The 13,777-nt window shown below is 46.0% G+C and overlaps 1 protein-coding gene across 6 annotated transcripts in view; it reads right to left on the bottom strand.

Moving 5' to 3' along the window:
- Positions 1-6,489: 6,489 nt before the first annotated feature.
- The window catches only part of arhgap9 (Rho GTPase activating protein 9), a 52,571-nt gene continuing 45,283 nt past the window's right edge, over positions 6,490-13,777 (bottom strand). For all 6 annotated transcript variants that reach the window (XM_007909320.2, XM_042344275.1, XM_007909321.2 and 3 more), the window contains one exon: positions 6,490-7,642. In XM_007909320.2, the coding sequence (XP_007907511.2) occupies positions 7,450-7,642 (193 nt within the window). In that variant the 3' untranslated portion in view covers positions 6,490-7,449. The remainder of the gene's footprint in view (positions 7,643-13,777) is intronic.

Here is a 13,777-nt window from a genome sequence, read left to right on the forward strand (position 1 = left end):
CATACAGGATAGCATCTCAAAGCGGTATCGACACCGGATAGGACCCGTTGGGGCCAAATCGGCTGTTTTTGTATTGTATCTAATGGATCGAACCACCTTCTTCGATCTAATAAGCTGCAGAACAGGCTTGATGGGCTGTTTCTACGACACACCTGAGATTCTCCAGTTACAAATCCTCTTTGCCAATCTCACAAATTATATTGCCCGATTGTTTAAATGTTTTCACGTCGAACATTGACTTAGTAAACTTGTGTTTGTTAAGCATTACCGTCTCAGTATTACTTTATAAGAAGCTGTCGCTAACAAACTTAGCCAGTGAATTTGTGTCATTATCTTTCTTTTTTTTGCTGAATATTATTTATTGATAAATGCCATATACACTAGTCTAGATTTGTTTGGAAAAAGTCATTTTAAAAATGTATTTTTGTTGCGGTTTTGAAGCACTTCTGTGTTTGTTTTTCCAAAAATATTTTTTTTTAAAAAAAACTAAGATTCAATTTCAAAAATGTCAAACACTTTATTTTCGGGGGGTGGGGGGGGGGGGGGGTGGGGAAGGGGTTTTCTAAAAAAAAAAGTGTATTTTTAAAAGCTACCTGTTTGTACAACAATAATAATATAATAATCCTTGCATTTGATATAACTGCTAGTCACAGCAAAACACCTCAACCCGCTTCACCGTTTTTCTGTGAACTGGAGTGACTATATTTGTGGGTAAACCAGCAGCAACAAAAAACAACTTGCACTTATAAAGCGTCCTCCACGCCGGGTAGCATCTCAGAGCAACCAATTTGTGCCTCGCGAAGTCCCACAAACAGCCAAGAAGTAAATGTTCGATCTTTTTGGCAGCGTACAATAGTGTTGTGTGCAATCACTTTGTTAACAAGTCTTGATAAAAGTATTACGGAAAGAATTTCTGAGTTGGTTTTAATTTCTGTCTTTTGGATTATTTATTCTCCTGTGGGTTTTTTTTTTAATGCTCCTCAAACGGAGGATTATCAGAAGTGTGGACAGCAACAACAACAACAACTGGTGGACTTCATGTGGGGTAACGTCCCGCTTGACAGTGGTGGAGTCTGACCACGAGCCTAGGAGAGGGGGGAAGCATCTCGAAGTGGTATCACCCTTCGAGATGCTTCCCCCCTCCTCTGGTCATAAGCACGATCAAAAAGATCTTTAGGCGGGATTTAAAAAGTGGGAAGGGAGGGGGGCAAGGCGGAGAGATTGAGGGAGAGTTTCGGGGCGTAGTGGCTGAAGGCACGGCCACCGATGGTGGAGCAGAGGGGACAAGGGACGAACAGGAGGCCGGAGCCAGCCGAGCGGAGGCAACGGGCGGGGAAATGGGGATGGAGATAAGCAAATCAGATAGGTAGATGCTAGGGAGTGAAGGGATTTGAAAACGAGTGAGGGATCTTGAAAGCAATCCATTCAGTAATTGGGAGCAGGTGGAGGCTGGCAAGGACTGGTGTGATGAGGAATAGTCCATCCAGAAACAAGCTCTAGCATGGGTTACATATAGAGTGAAGCTCCCTCTGCTAGGGTGATAGGAGCCAGGACACTGGACTCATTTGCAAAACGGCTTCGGGGGAAAAAGACAGTAGGGCTGGTGTTCTGGAGGGATGAGATTGGATGGACGAAGGGCCTTCTTCATCCAGACCAATCTTGTAGATTGCTGCCTAAGGCCCGGGTGGGTGAGGTTTCAGCACGGTTCATATTCAGTATCTCTGAAATTTTCAGTATTATTTGCGAATCAGATGCTCTATCAGAAGAGCAAATGAGCAGGATTAGAGTAGAAAGCTCCAGTGGGAGAGTGAACACAGGATAAACTCAATGGGGGCGGAAAAAGAGAGCATGGGTATGGAAACAGAATTCAAATTGGATATCTACTCTTGACTAATGATGGGCCAAATGCCCTGCTTCAGGGTTGCAAATCTTGAATGAAGCTCTATACAAGTAACGGTTTCAGTACAGAGTTTCACCAGCGCGAGCAAGACGACCAAAAGCCCCGTTTGCTTTCATTCCCACCGAGTGCTTTCTGTTGTGCTGTGGTTTCTGGTTTCTACCTGAACGTGCTCTTTACATGAAAACATAAGGTCCTCACAGTGGTGAGTGAAACACCCAGTTTCCTATTGCAGCAAAGTGGGTGTTCAAATCACCACATCAAACCCTGGCAACTGCCTTGATGGCAGAAGCTGTTAAGTAAAAAAAAACTAATGTTGCCGAAGATTTATAGACCAGGGAAGGAAGTAATTTAGCACACCCGTGAGTGCATTCATTCGAGGATACGTCCCACAGATACAAACACACACATTACCCAGCACAAGATGTGTTTCTTAGTTGATCCATCACCGTGTTTTCAGCAATCCAAATCAGACAGCGTTCCACATACTGAACATTTCTGTGTCTGGGCTTTCGCCTCAGAGGGACGCATTCTGCTTACCTAATTCTGGAGGGTATTTGTGCAGGTCGTCAATAGCCAAAGCTTGGAGAACCCAGAGGGGTCAGGGCAGTACTGAAATGCTGCATTGAGGGAGGTGCCATCCTTTGAATGAGACAATCCCAACTGGTTGTCCTTCAGTTGGATATTCAAGATCTCATGACACCATTGGGAAAGAGAAGATATTTTGGCCAACAATCCTACAGGTAAACCACTTGTTCACCACATGGCCTGTTTCTGGGATATGTGCGCAAACTAACTGCTCCATTTGCCTACAAGTGCAGAGTTGCTTCACTTGACTGACAGCAATTATCTGTAAAGCGCTTTGAGATATTTTGACATTATAGGCCCTGAGTCAAATGCAAATTATAATTATTTATCTCAAAGGGAAGGAGGAAGATATTGCTGTATTCTGCCTAAAAGTGCTGAGACTTAGTAACGTCAGCACCAAGGTACTGAGCTCAGGTCTATGTAGACAAGAATTGTTTGTGGGAGACAGAATGGAAATGTGAGTGACAGAAACATAGGTCGAAAATATTTGGCACCATTTACAAAAATAAAACTCATAATCAAAAAGATCTATTAACACGTCTGGATTTACAGTAAGAGTCCAGACAGAAGGAACTATTTAGTTAAGTTGTGAACCCCACCTTTACTGCAAATTAGCAAGTGGGTGAGTGAAGAAAGCAAGCCTTGAGAGAGAGAAAAGAAAAATAAGAGAAGGGAGGGAGAAATGTAGGACGGAAGGAAGAAAGAAGAGAGGAAAGGGACAAAAGATTTGGAGAAAGGAGAGAAAAAGGGAGGAAAGATACATACGAGAGAGAGAGAGAGAGAGACACACACACACACACGCAAGAGAGAGGGTAGGAAGGAAGTTGCAGAGAGAAGACTGCTTCTCAGTCAGAAAAATAATAATAATAATTTAGTCACTCAATTCACGACTGTTTGTGGGACGCTGCTGTGTGCAATTGGCTGCCGGGTTTCGCCCACATAATATACAATCAAAATCTGTGAAGCGCTTTGAGACGTCTCAACGACGTGATAAGCTGCTGTATCAAATGCAAGTGCTGTTATTATTAGATTTCACATTTTGGAACATTGCCTTAACCAGACAGAAATAACGTGACCTCAGACCAAGTGGCTCACCAGACCCACACAGTGGAACTGGACGCTGAATTAATACTTGCCTAACACGCTCTTTCCTGTTTGTACTTTCCCCTGTGCTGATCAACCAAAATGGACAAACTCCTTCAGAGGTGAAGTTGCAGATGGTGCTGTGACACACTGGTCAGTGACAGATCAAGCGACTGAGTACGTTCCTGTGCAAATGTTCAGCTCTGTCGCAAGACGCTCAGTTAACCTTTCATCCACCTACGGGGATCAAAATAGTATAGGACAACAGCGTTGATAGAGTTAAGTTCACTCAGACACGATAACCCAGATGCCCTTCACCAAAAGGTGAATCACATTTTTGGGGGAGGAAATGTGCTAAGATATTGCAGCCCTGAAACACTACCTAGTCTCAGCCTGTACGACCACATCTTTATTAAACCGGGCTACGGGGCGGGATTGTGGAAAATTCTTCAATCTAATCTTCTGGGTGTCACACAGAATCAACTCTCGGGGAAATGAGAATGCACGATTAACGTCTTCATCAACGGGATGAAATTGCCACCTCTTTATACTGACGTTAATATCAGTGACGAGGCTCAGTGTGGAGTCCCGTAGTGCAGTGGTTAGCACGCTCACCTCGCAAGCGAGAGGACCTGGGTTCGATTCCTGGGCTGGCAAAACCTCAGGTAAGTTTTCTTACTCCACGCGACTCTGTTTACCTAGCATTAAGTAGGAACCCGACTGGCGATCGCTTTCTAGGGGTAATAATCTCTCCCTCCAAATTATAATTTGGTCCCTCAATCCACAACTGTGTCGCTGCTGTGCGCAATTGGCTCCCGCATTTCGCCCACAAAATACACAATCAATCCACATTACAATATATTCTGTGAAGCGCTTTGAGACATCACAACGACATGATGGGGCGCTATAGCAAATGCAAGCATTGTGATTTATTATTGTAAGGTTTTAACTGCTCCTAGGCAAGTGACCAAACCGCTGTTGATGGTATAAGGTTGTTAAATTGCTGGTAATTCGAACAGTTAAGAGACTCAGTTATCAGATCTCCCCCAGCAGGCGACAATCTGCAACCTCGGCTATTTCTACAATTACTGATCCACAAGCCACATATGAAACCGTTTACATTTTACAACCTCTAGCGTTGCAATTAAAATAAAGTAATCACGCCACAAGATTGCAGGCGACATATCCCTGGGAATCTATGGGAAACAGGATTAGATCCAAGAATCTGTCACTAGAGGCTACTCAGGCTCCACTGTTTTATTTTATAGGGGCCAAAGTGGAGAGAGCGAGCTGGTGCAATGAGGTTCTGTAATATAGAGAGTTGCTTCGGAAATGGAAGATGTAAATGCAAGTATCATCTAGTGGTAAGAAAGAACAGATCCTCTAATGATGTCTCAACGTACCTTACGGTAATTACTGTCATGTGTAGTGACTGGCTTTTGCAGGCAAAGGCGGCAGGCATGTCGTAGAATACTGCAAGACCCCACAAACAGCCAAGTAGACATCAACTGAATAATCTGGAGATCACCAGCCAGAACACTGGGAGAAACTGCCTCCTCTTTTCCGATAGGCATCCTTAAAATCCACCCAAAGACAGAATGATATCACACATCAGAACAACAACAATTTATGCAGCGCCCTTCACGTGGGGCAGTGTCTCAGAGCGCTTAACAGTGGCGGAGCCTGGTGCCGAGCCAGGGGGAGGGAGGAGGCGACGAAGCATGGTCGAGGAGGAAGGTCTTCAGTCATGATCCCAAAGAGGGGGAGGAGGGGGCAAGGCGGAGGGAATGGGGGTTGAAAGTTCCAGTAACAGAGCGAAAAGCACCTTTTTAGGAAACGAAGCAAACTATTTTCAACCTCGAACTAGTTTTCTTTTTGGACTATTTATTGTGCCAAATTATTTTCATTGGCAAATGAAGATATTCCGTTAAAAAAAAATTTGACACACATTTCCATTTTTGTTAAAATCTATATTTATAGGCAAATACAAAACGCGGAAGTCAACATCTTGAGGAATAGAACTTCACAAAACTTTTACAAACACCCGTTTTTTTTTTGAAAAAGTTATATCACATTGCATTTTTTTAAAAAAAAGAATCAGTCAGGAATTTGCAAGATGAACGTCGAGTGAAATACGAGGATCATGGTAAGAGAGCGAGAGAGAGAGAGAGAGAGAGAGAGAGAGAGAGAGAGAGAACGAGAAATGAATTTGGGGCGATAAGAAAAGAAACAAGAATTTTGCTGTGAACAATTATGAACTCGCTCACGTATACATCTCATTAAACATTTGGCTCAATGCTAAGGGGGATAAAGAAGATAAAAGGATGTTAAACCAGGCAATTCATGCTTTATCCTGTCCCACCCTCCGACCCTAATTCCTCCCCCACCACTCCTTCCCATCTCTGAAGGAGTCTTTGGTTTCTTGGTCGCAGTGGAGATAAGACCAATGGGGTCTGGAATCTGAATTTTGCTGTTTGCTGACCAGTTGGCCATTCACCGCTTAATCTGATCTGCTGGTATCACAATTTTTTTTAGAAACCTCGTCACGTTTAGATGATGACTTTTTATTAAGAGTTCATTCGTGATTGTTCCCGCAATCGGGCTCCAACTGAACACTTCAGTGGGCTTTATTCAAGTAGGCAAGACACATTCCCCCGTCTATAAATGTAACTCAACTGTTGAAGTAGTTTATGGGTATGAAATACTTACTCTGCTCTCCATGGTTAGGAATAAACTCTTTGACAAGACACTTGTCTTAAAAGACGCATAGTCTTTGGTCTTCCTTTCCCCCCTTCATCCAACGCCTACTCACCTACCCACCAACTCAAACACCCCCCACACTCACACACACAGACCCCACCCCCACACAGACCCCACCCCCACACACATACACCTCCCACCCCCACACACACCCCCACCCACACACATGCACGTGAACATACACAGGCCAGCAAAGGAATGAGACAGAATCACATAATGAGCAATGAACATGTCCAGCACCGAGCTTACTGCCATTCCAGTCACATCCCACATCAGCTGAACCATTTGACCAGAGGGGCCGTGAACACCAAAACCTAAAGATCCTGGGGTTAGAGTTTTGCCCAGGAGGGAGGAAAGCAGGATTCAACAACTTTTCCAGCAAGTTATGCCTGAAATCCCCCTACCTCTGGATTCCCAGAAACAGCCTCCTGAGCGAGCGAGTGCCACGTGACAGACGAGATTCTCACCTTTTCATTGAATCCTGAGCGACTGTGGCTGAGGAATCCATAGAGGAGCAGGGCTTACCAGCTGCTTGCGATCACCCTTTGTAACTGGATCAGTCCTTGGTGCCAAGCTGATAGCCAACACAGTCACTGACCAACCTTGCTTCGTGATCAGCAAGCAGGCCGCCTGCTCTGTGGGTAACATGACCACAGTTTGCCTGGTCCAGCGGTTTAGTCGTGATGCAAACTCCAACGCCTATCAAGAGTGGAGTGAGTGAGTATCCAATGGAGCTGTGCTCAGGCCTGTTACCATAGGCTTGCAGTACATCCCATCAGCGTGTTGTACTTTCGCGTTGCCACTTTAAATAAAATATCGCACAAGCTTTTGCTCTAAACAAACAGGGCTTCTCTGAGAAACAAGATTTAAAAAAAAACAGGATTATTGAACACTGAGTAAGAATAATGGACAGCCACTCGTAATTGGGCATGGAGAAGGCTGAAGGGAATGAGGAGACGAGACAAAATACCACATAACCTGCCGTTGTCCTGGTTTTAAATACTGTTGAAGGCAGTACATTTGGAACGGAGGAACTGTGTTCCTCGCGTAGTCTGGCAAGACAAGACAAAGGGTGCTCCTCTCAGTGTCTGTGTCGGAGGAGAGCAGTTGAGGCCAGTCTGCTATCGGAGCAGCTTGTTTTCGGGGTTGAAGATGCCATCGCACTCCACGAGGATCAGCTCCACGATCTGGTTCTGGTAAACCATGTGCACCGCCATGTTGCTAAAGTCCTTCTCCGATCGCATGAGCGTGGGCCCGAACACGATGGCTATGCTCTGAGCCGTCATGCGATTGGCCTCCGAGTGCTCCACGACCCTGAAAGCAGAAACAGCCGCGTTGCGAGGTTACATCCTCGTGAGGCGTGAGCCCGAGCACGGTCATTCGTCACCGCTTCGTCATGAAGATCCCTCACACACTGAAATCATTTCTCTTCCAATTTGTAGCCCTGCTCTCCTGAAGGTGTTTCTGACTCGTTTTTCTCTATGGTTCCACTCGCTTAGTTTTCTTATTCAACACAAACAAATCCCGTTCCTCTCCTCGCCCAACATCCGCATCCGTGCAACAACAGCAACAACAACAACAACAACTTGCATTTATATAGCACCCTTCATGTTGGACAGCGTCTCGGAGAGCTTAACAGTGGCGGAGCACGACACCAAGCCAACAACAACAACAACAAGATTCCATTTATTGAGCGCCTTTCACGTCGGGAGGACGTCCCAAGGCGCTGTAAAAGCCATGGAGTGATCTTAAGCCGTTCGAAGAGGAAGGTCTTCATACATTCTCCAGCAAAGGGTGTGTGTGTGTCTGGATAGCAATCAGGAATGGGATTTCTATTTGTTTTTCTTTTCTTAACCCAGGGTCACTGACACCAATTGTAGACCCCCCCACCCTCCCCCCAACCCCAACCAGCAAGCTGGCCAGAGATCAGCTAGCCCAAGCGCTCTGGGACATTATCCTGCGTGAGGGCACTATATAAATGCAAGTTGTTGTTGATTAAGCACAGATCAGGATTGACCCTGGGTACTGACCTTGTACTGTGGTTAGTATTGTATATACCGGCGCTGTAATGTCTTTGCTCACCAGAGGGGTGGCCAATCCACATTGTAGAACCAGAATAAAACCTTCTCTGTACTCTTCCCGAACAAAAGCGCCTCAGTCCTAACCTCAGAAGATCACCATCCAAAGCAGCAATGTGTAATCATGCCATTTCCCACAAGAGGCTTCCCAGTCGCCTCTTTAATGGTGATTACCATCTTAGCAACAAACATCAGCAACGACGGGGTTGGGGGTGTCTCTTGTTTCCACTCAAGCACGGATTTGTCTTTGGCAGACCCTGTTGTCCCCAAGACAGTTGTACTTCAATAAGAGGGTAAAACTCAGAAGCTTTACCCCCATGGCATTTCTCCAACAACAAATAAAGGGTTGCAATGTTGCAGATTACTTTAATTTCAAAGAACGGAATAACTATTCTGCAGCTCTCCCCGCTTTCCTTTCACTGAAATCTCCCAGAATCAGAGGAACAGGCAACTCAGCTCATCCAGTCTCTATCAGTGCTCGTCTCCACATGAGCCACTCAGGCTGATCTCTCCATCTCTCTGTATCCTTTAATATTCCGCTGTTTCTAGAATCCTTCAATTCCCCTTTAACAGAATACATAAACTGTCTCAACAGCAATTTGTGGCAGAGAATTCCAGATTCCAATCATTCCCTCCTGCCCCCGCCCCCATCCCTTTGAACTTAATAATAAAACAATTCTTGCATTTGATATAGCGCTTTTCACGTCTTCTCGACGGATTAACTTCCCCTTTAATCATTTTGGAAATCATCTTAATTTTGTACCAACATCTTCCAGAGGTTGTGCTTGTTGTGGCGTGAGGAGAGCCAGAGAAATGATCAACATTCTCAAAGTCTCTGAGTACTCGAAGAGTTAAAGGAACAGGCAGCCACCCAACCTCCCCCACCCCCTCCCTCCCTCCCTCCCTATCATCCCCACAGAGCAATTTAGTTTTAATTCCGCTCGGCGCCGCTCTCTCTCCTTCGCTCTCATTTCTAGGTCAATCCCAAATCCAGAGTTGCTGGGAACAAGCTCGGAGAATCTACTGGAGAATCTTGTGGGAAACCGAAACGGGTTGGCAATAGAATCGACAGAGGCAGGGACTGGGGAAGTGACAGAGTACAAATCTAAGTGTGATTGAGCAAGGAAACATCTTTGCTGCAACTCTCAACGAGATCATCAGACCATTTTAGTGATATTAGTAGGCAGATTTTCACCCAAAGGGTAGTGGAAGTCTGGAACTCTCTCCTCCAAAAGGCTGTGGATGCTGGATCCATTTACATTTTCAAGACAGAGGTAAATAGATATTTGTTAGGTCAGGGTATTAAGGGATATGGGACAAGGGCAGGTAACTGGACTTGAGGTACAGGTGAACCATGATAAAATGGCGAAACAGGGGCTGAATGGCCTCCTCCTGTTTCTGTAAGGGATTGGTCCTCACTCTTTATTCTTCATCTGGCTGCTCCCAAATACCACACACTTCTCCATCTCTCATTCTTCAAATTCATAAAATACTTTCACACGGACATGGTGGAGTGTTATTGTTCTCTCTTCCTCTCCCTTTTCCAGAATGTCAACCCAAATGTCTGATGAACGAGCTGGACTCCAGCAGTGACTCCAGGTATCGAACCCGAACCCTGTGTATCACGCCACTTCTGCACTGATTTGGCAAAGGTTCTAGCCCTATGCTCATGCACCGGTCTTGCTCTCTCGCTCCTCTCACATTCACTAATTATTTGCAGATTTCTCTGATGGGGGTTTATTCTGCAGGGCTTTCTTTGCTGGAACATCCACCCCACCCTTTCGTGAATTAAGCATCTTTCAAAATGGTTGTTTTCCGGTTGCTGTGGCAATTCTTAATAACTGGGATTCCAGGCTGGCACCAGGAATTAGTACCTGACCATTACCAATTTGAGAAACACGTGGGTTTTATTACTGGAACAATCGGCTGTGAGTTAAAATCCACTCTCTCACAGACAAGATCGGTTACCACACTGACAACGACGAGTCCCTACTCTCGGAAAAAAATATATTTTGAGTTTTTTTTAGACAAAAGTAGCAAAGCCACCGAGATTCAAGGCAAACAGTAAAGCTTTTCATTCTTTGATTGCACGAGTTTTAGCAGTCGTTTTGTTTTCTGCTTGAAACACTCCAAGGCAACGAAACCAAGAACCATTACTATCCATTGCCAGTGCTTGTGGCCATGACACCGTTGCCTTAATTCCAATCAATTGAGCAATACTTAACCCATTCACCCCTGGAGATATTACACATCAACCTAATTCCTTTTCTTAAAAAAAACATGCTTTTCTTCTGCCTAGAACATTCTAAGAACCAGGGATTATAGTTTCAAAATAACTTGTTGAGTTGTTGGAACAAAGTTGTGGAACAAAGGGCAGGGACTCTTCCCACTCAGCTCCTGTTAACTCTGCAAGCCAAAGCCCTAACGGGTAGGGTGGACTTAGCTGGACAAGCAGCAGGAAAGCGATATCAATGGCAAGCTATGTGGTTTTAGCTGGATAGACTCCAGCAGTTACACCAATCCACACTCTGGGATTGCTATTTGGAGTCCTGTAGCTCAGTGCAGCCCATAGCACAGAAACTGCCCTGGTCAAGGTCACCAATGATATCCTGACCATCTGTGACCAGGGCTCCCTCTGCCTCCTCGTCCTCCTCGACCTATCGGCAGCATTCGATACGGTCGACCACGCTATCCTACTCCACCGCTTGTCCTCCCACCTCAACCTTCAAGGCACTGTCCTTGAGTGGTTTAGGTCGTACTTTTCTCACCGTCTTCACTTTGTCTCGACGAACGGCTTCTCCTCCACCCCCCGTACTGTCTCATGTGGAGTCCCTCAGGGCTCTGTCCTCGGTCCCCTCCTCTTCACCCTCTATATGCTCCCCCTTGGTGACATCATCCGCAGACATGGAGTTAACTTCCACATGTATGCGGATGACACCCAACTCTACCTTTCCTCCTCTACTCTCAACTCCACGACCACCGATGTCCTGACAGCTGCCTGTCCGACATCGAGTCCTGGACGAGAGACAACTTTCTTCAGCTCAACGTGCGAAAAACCGAGGCCCTCCTGATTGGCTCGCGTCAGCGCCTCCGCACCTCAGGCGCCGACACCATCAGCATCCAAGGCTGCACTCTCCACCTCTCAAAGCCAGTCAGGAACCTCGGCGTTTTGTTCGACCCTGAGCTGTCCTTTCTCCCTCACATCCGCACCACAACTGGCACCGCCTTCCATCACCTCCGGAACATCGCCAGACTACGGCACTACCTCACCCCTCACGCTGCTGAAACCCTGGTTCACGCCTTTGTCACCTCAAGGCTGGACTATGGGAACTCTCTCCTCGCCGGCCTTCCCGGCCCTCCCTCCACAAGCTGCAGGTCATTCAGAACTCTGCAGCTCGTGTACTGTCCCGCACCAGGCTTCGGGACCACATCACTCCCACCCTCGCTCGCCTCCACTGGCTCCCCATCCCCCAGAGGATTGATTTCAAGATCCTCATCCTCACCTACAAGGCCATTCACGGCCTTGCTCCCTCCTACCTCTCCAACCTACTATCCCCCTACCTACCTGCCCGTACCCTCCGTTCCTCCGGCTCCGGTCTGCTCCACGTCCCCCGCCCCAATCGCCCTACCATTGGTGGTCGGGCCTTCAGCCTCTCAGCCTCGAGGCTCTGGAACTCTATCCCCCAGTGCCTTCGCCTTGCTTCCTCCCTCTCCTCCTTCAAGGCCGGTCTCAAAACCTTTCTCTTTGACCGAGCCTTCAGCTCCCCTCTCGACTCTCTTCCCCCTTCTCGCTCCCTCCCATCCCTCCCCTCACCCTGACCATTTCCCCCCTCCTCGCTCCCTCCCCTCCCCTCACCCTGACCATTTCCCCCCTGCTCGGGTCATGACCCAACTGTGCAGCGCCTTGGGACGTCCTCCTGACGTGAAAGGCGCTTTATAAATGGAATCTTGTTGCTGTTGTTGTTGGTTAGAGCACTCGCTTTGCAAGCGAGAGACCTGAGTTCAATTCCAGGCAGAGGGCGAAACCTTGGGCAAGTTTCCTTACTCCACACAGAGCCTAATGATAATCCCTCCAAAACAAAAAACAATAATAAATTGGTCATTTTCAATCTACGACTGTTTGTGGGACATTGCTGTGCGCAATTGGTGGCCGCGTTCGCCCACAAATATACAGTCAATTCACTTTACAGTATATTCTGTGAAGCGCTTTGGGACGTCCTCCCGACGTGAAAAGCGCTATATCAAATGCAAGGATTATTATTATTATTATTCCCAAGCCTTGGCTCTTGCCAACCTGCGCCTAATAATTTCCGGAATTAGGTAAGCAGGATGTGTCCCTCCAGGAAGAGAGTGCACATTCCATTCCAATAATCTAACTCTAGAATTTCCTTGCGTAGGTGGGATGCATGGAATTTGCAGTTTGGTTTGGATATTCATAAGGTGATGGGTTTCTGTATGTGTCAGACACCCAGCTGAGAAGAAAAAGGTTTCCAAAAGAAACAAGACAAGTTCCTGGAAACTGCAGGATTCAGGGTTATTGCATGGTAGACAGCTTCTGCGAAATTGGACTAGCAGTGAGATTGATCTACTGCCTGAAACTCTTAGCCTGTTACTTTTAGATTCATTTGACTGGCCTGTACTCTTTTTGTACTGTTCATTTTCCAAATACAACATGAAGCACGAAAACATCCAAATAAGACTAAAATCTTATGAAATCAGCAGCTAATAAACACATTATTTACAAAAAAAAACTATGTGAAGGGAAAACCAATAAGGTTGAATCAGCATATAACAACCTGGCCAACAGATGAAATCGACCATTCGCTTCATGGTGTTTGTAGGACATGACTATGCGGAAATTGGCTGCCGAGTTCACCCACAAATACAGTCACTACACTTTACAGTAAATCTTGTGAAGCCCTTTGAGATGTCATCCAGGCATCAGTAACAAAGATGCATAATTGCATGATCATTGCAAGAGGCATAATGGGGGAAGTTGCAAGAATTGTCTTTCACATACACGTACACAGAATTATTAGGACGTGTGATCCATTAAAATTGACTATTAAAGCCAAGGCATTTAAGAGGCAAATTAGATGAATACGTGAAGAATGAAGGTATAAAAAGATATGGAGGAAAGAGCAGGGTTATGGGATTAGCATTAAAGAATGCTCACAGCACAGAAAGCCATTGGGAATGTTTTTACGCACACTTGAACACAGTACTGGTTTAATTCACCTCGAAAGAATGAAGGGCTGAGTGGACCTTAGTGAGATTCAAATCCCAAAGCTTTTGGTCCCAAGGCCTGATCACAAGCTATGGGAGGAAACACAGTTGGTATGGGACAAGGTTTCGCACTGAACACTTCTGT

Source organism: Callorhinchus milii, unplaced genomic scaffold (genome assembly GCF_018977255.1).
Source record: "Callorhinchus milii isolate IMCB2004 unplaced genomic scaffold, IMCB_Cmil_1.0 Scaffold27, whole genome shotgun sequence".
Lineage (NCBI taxonomy): Eukaryota > Metazoa > Chordata > Chondrichthyes > Chimaeriformes > Callorhinchidae > Callorhinchus > Callorhinchus milii.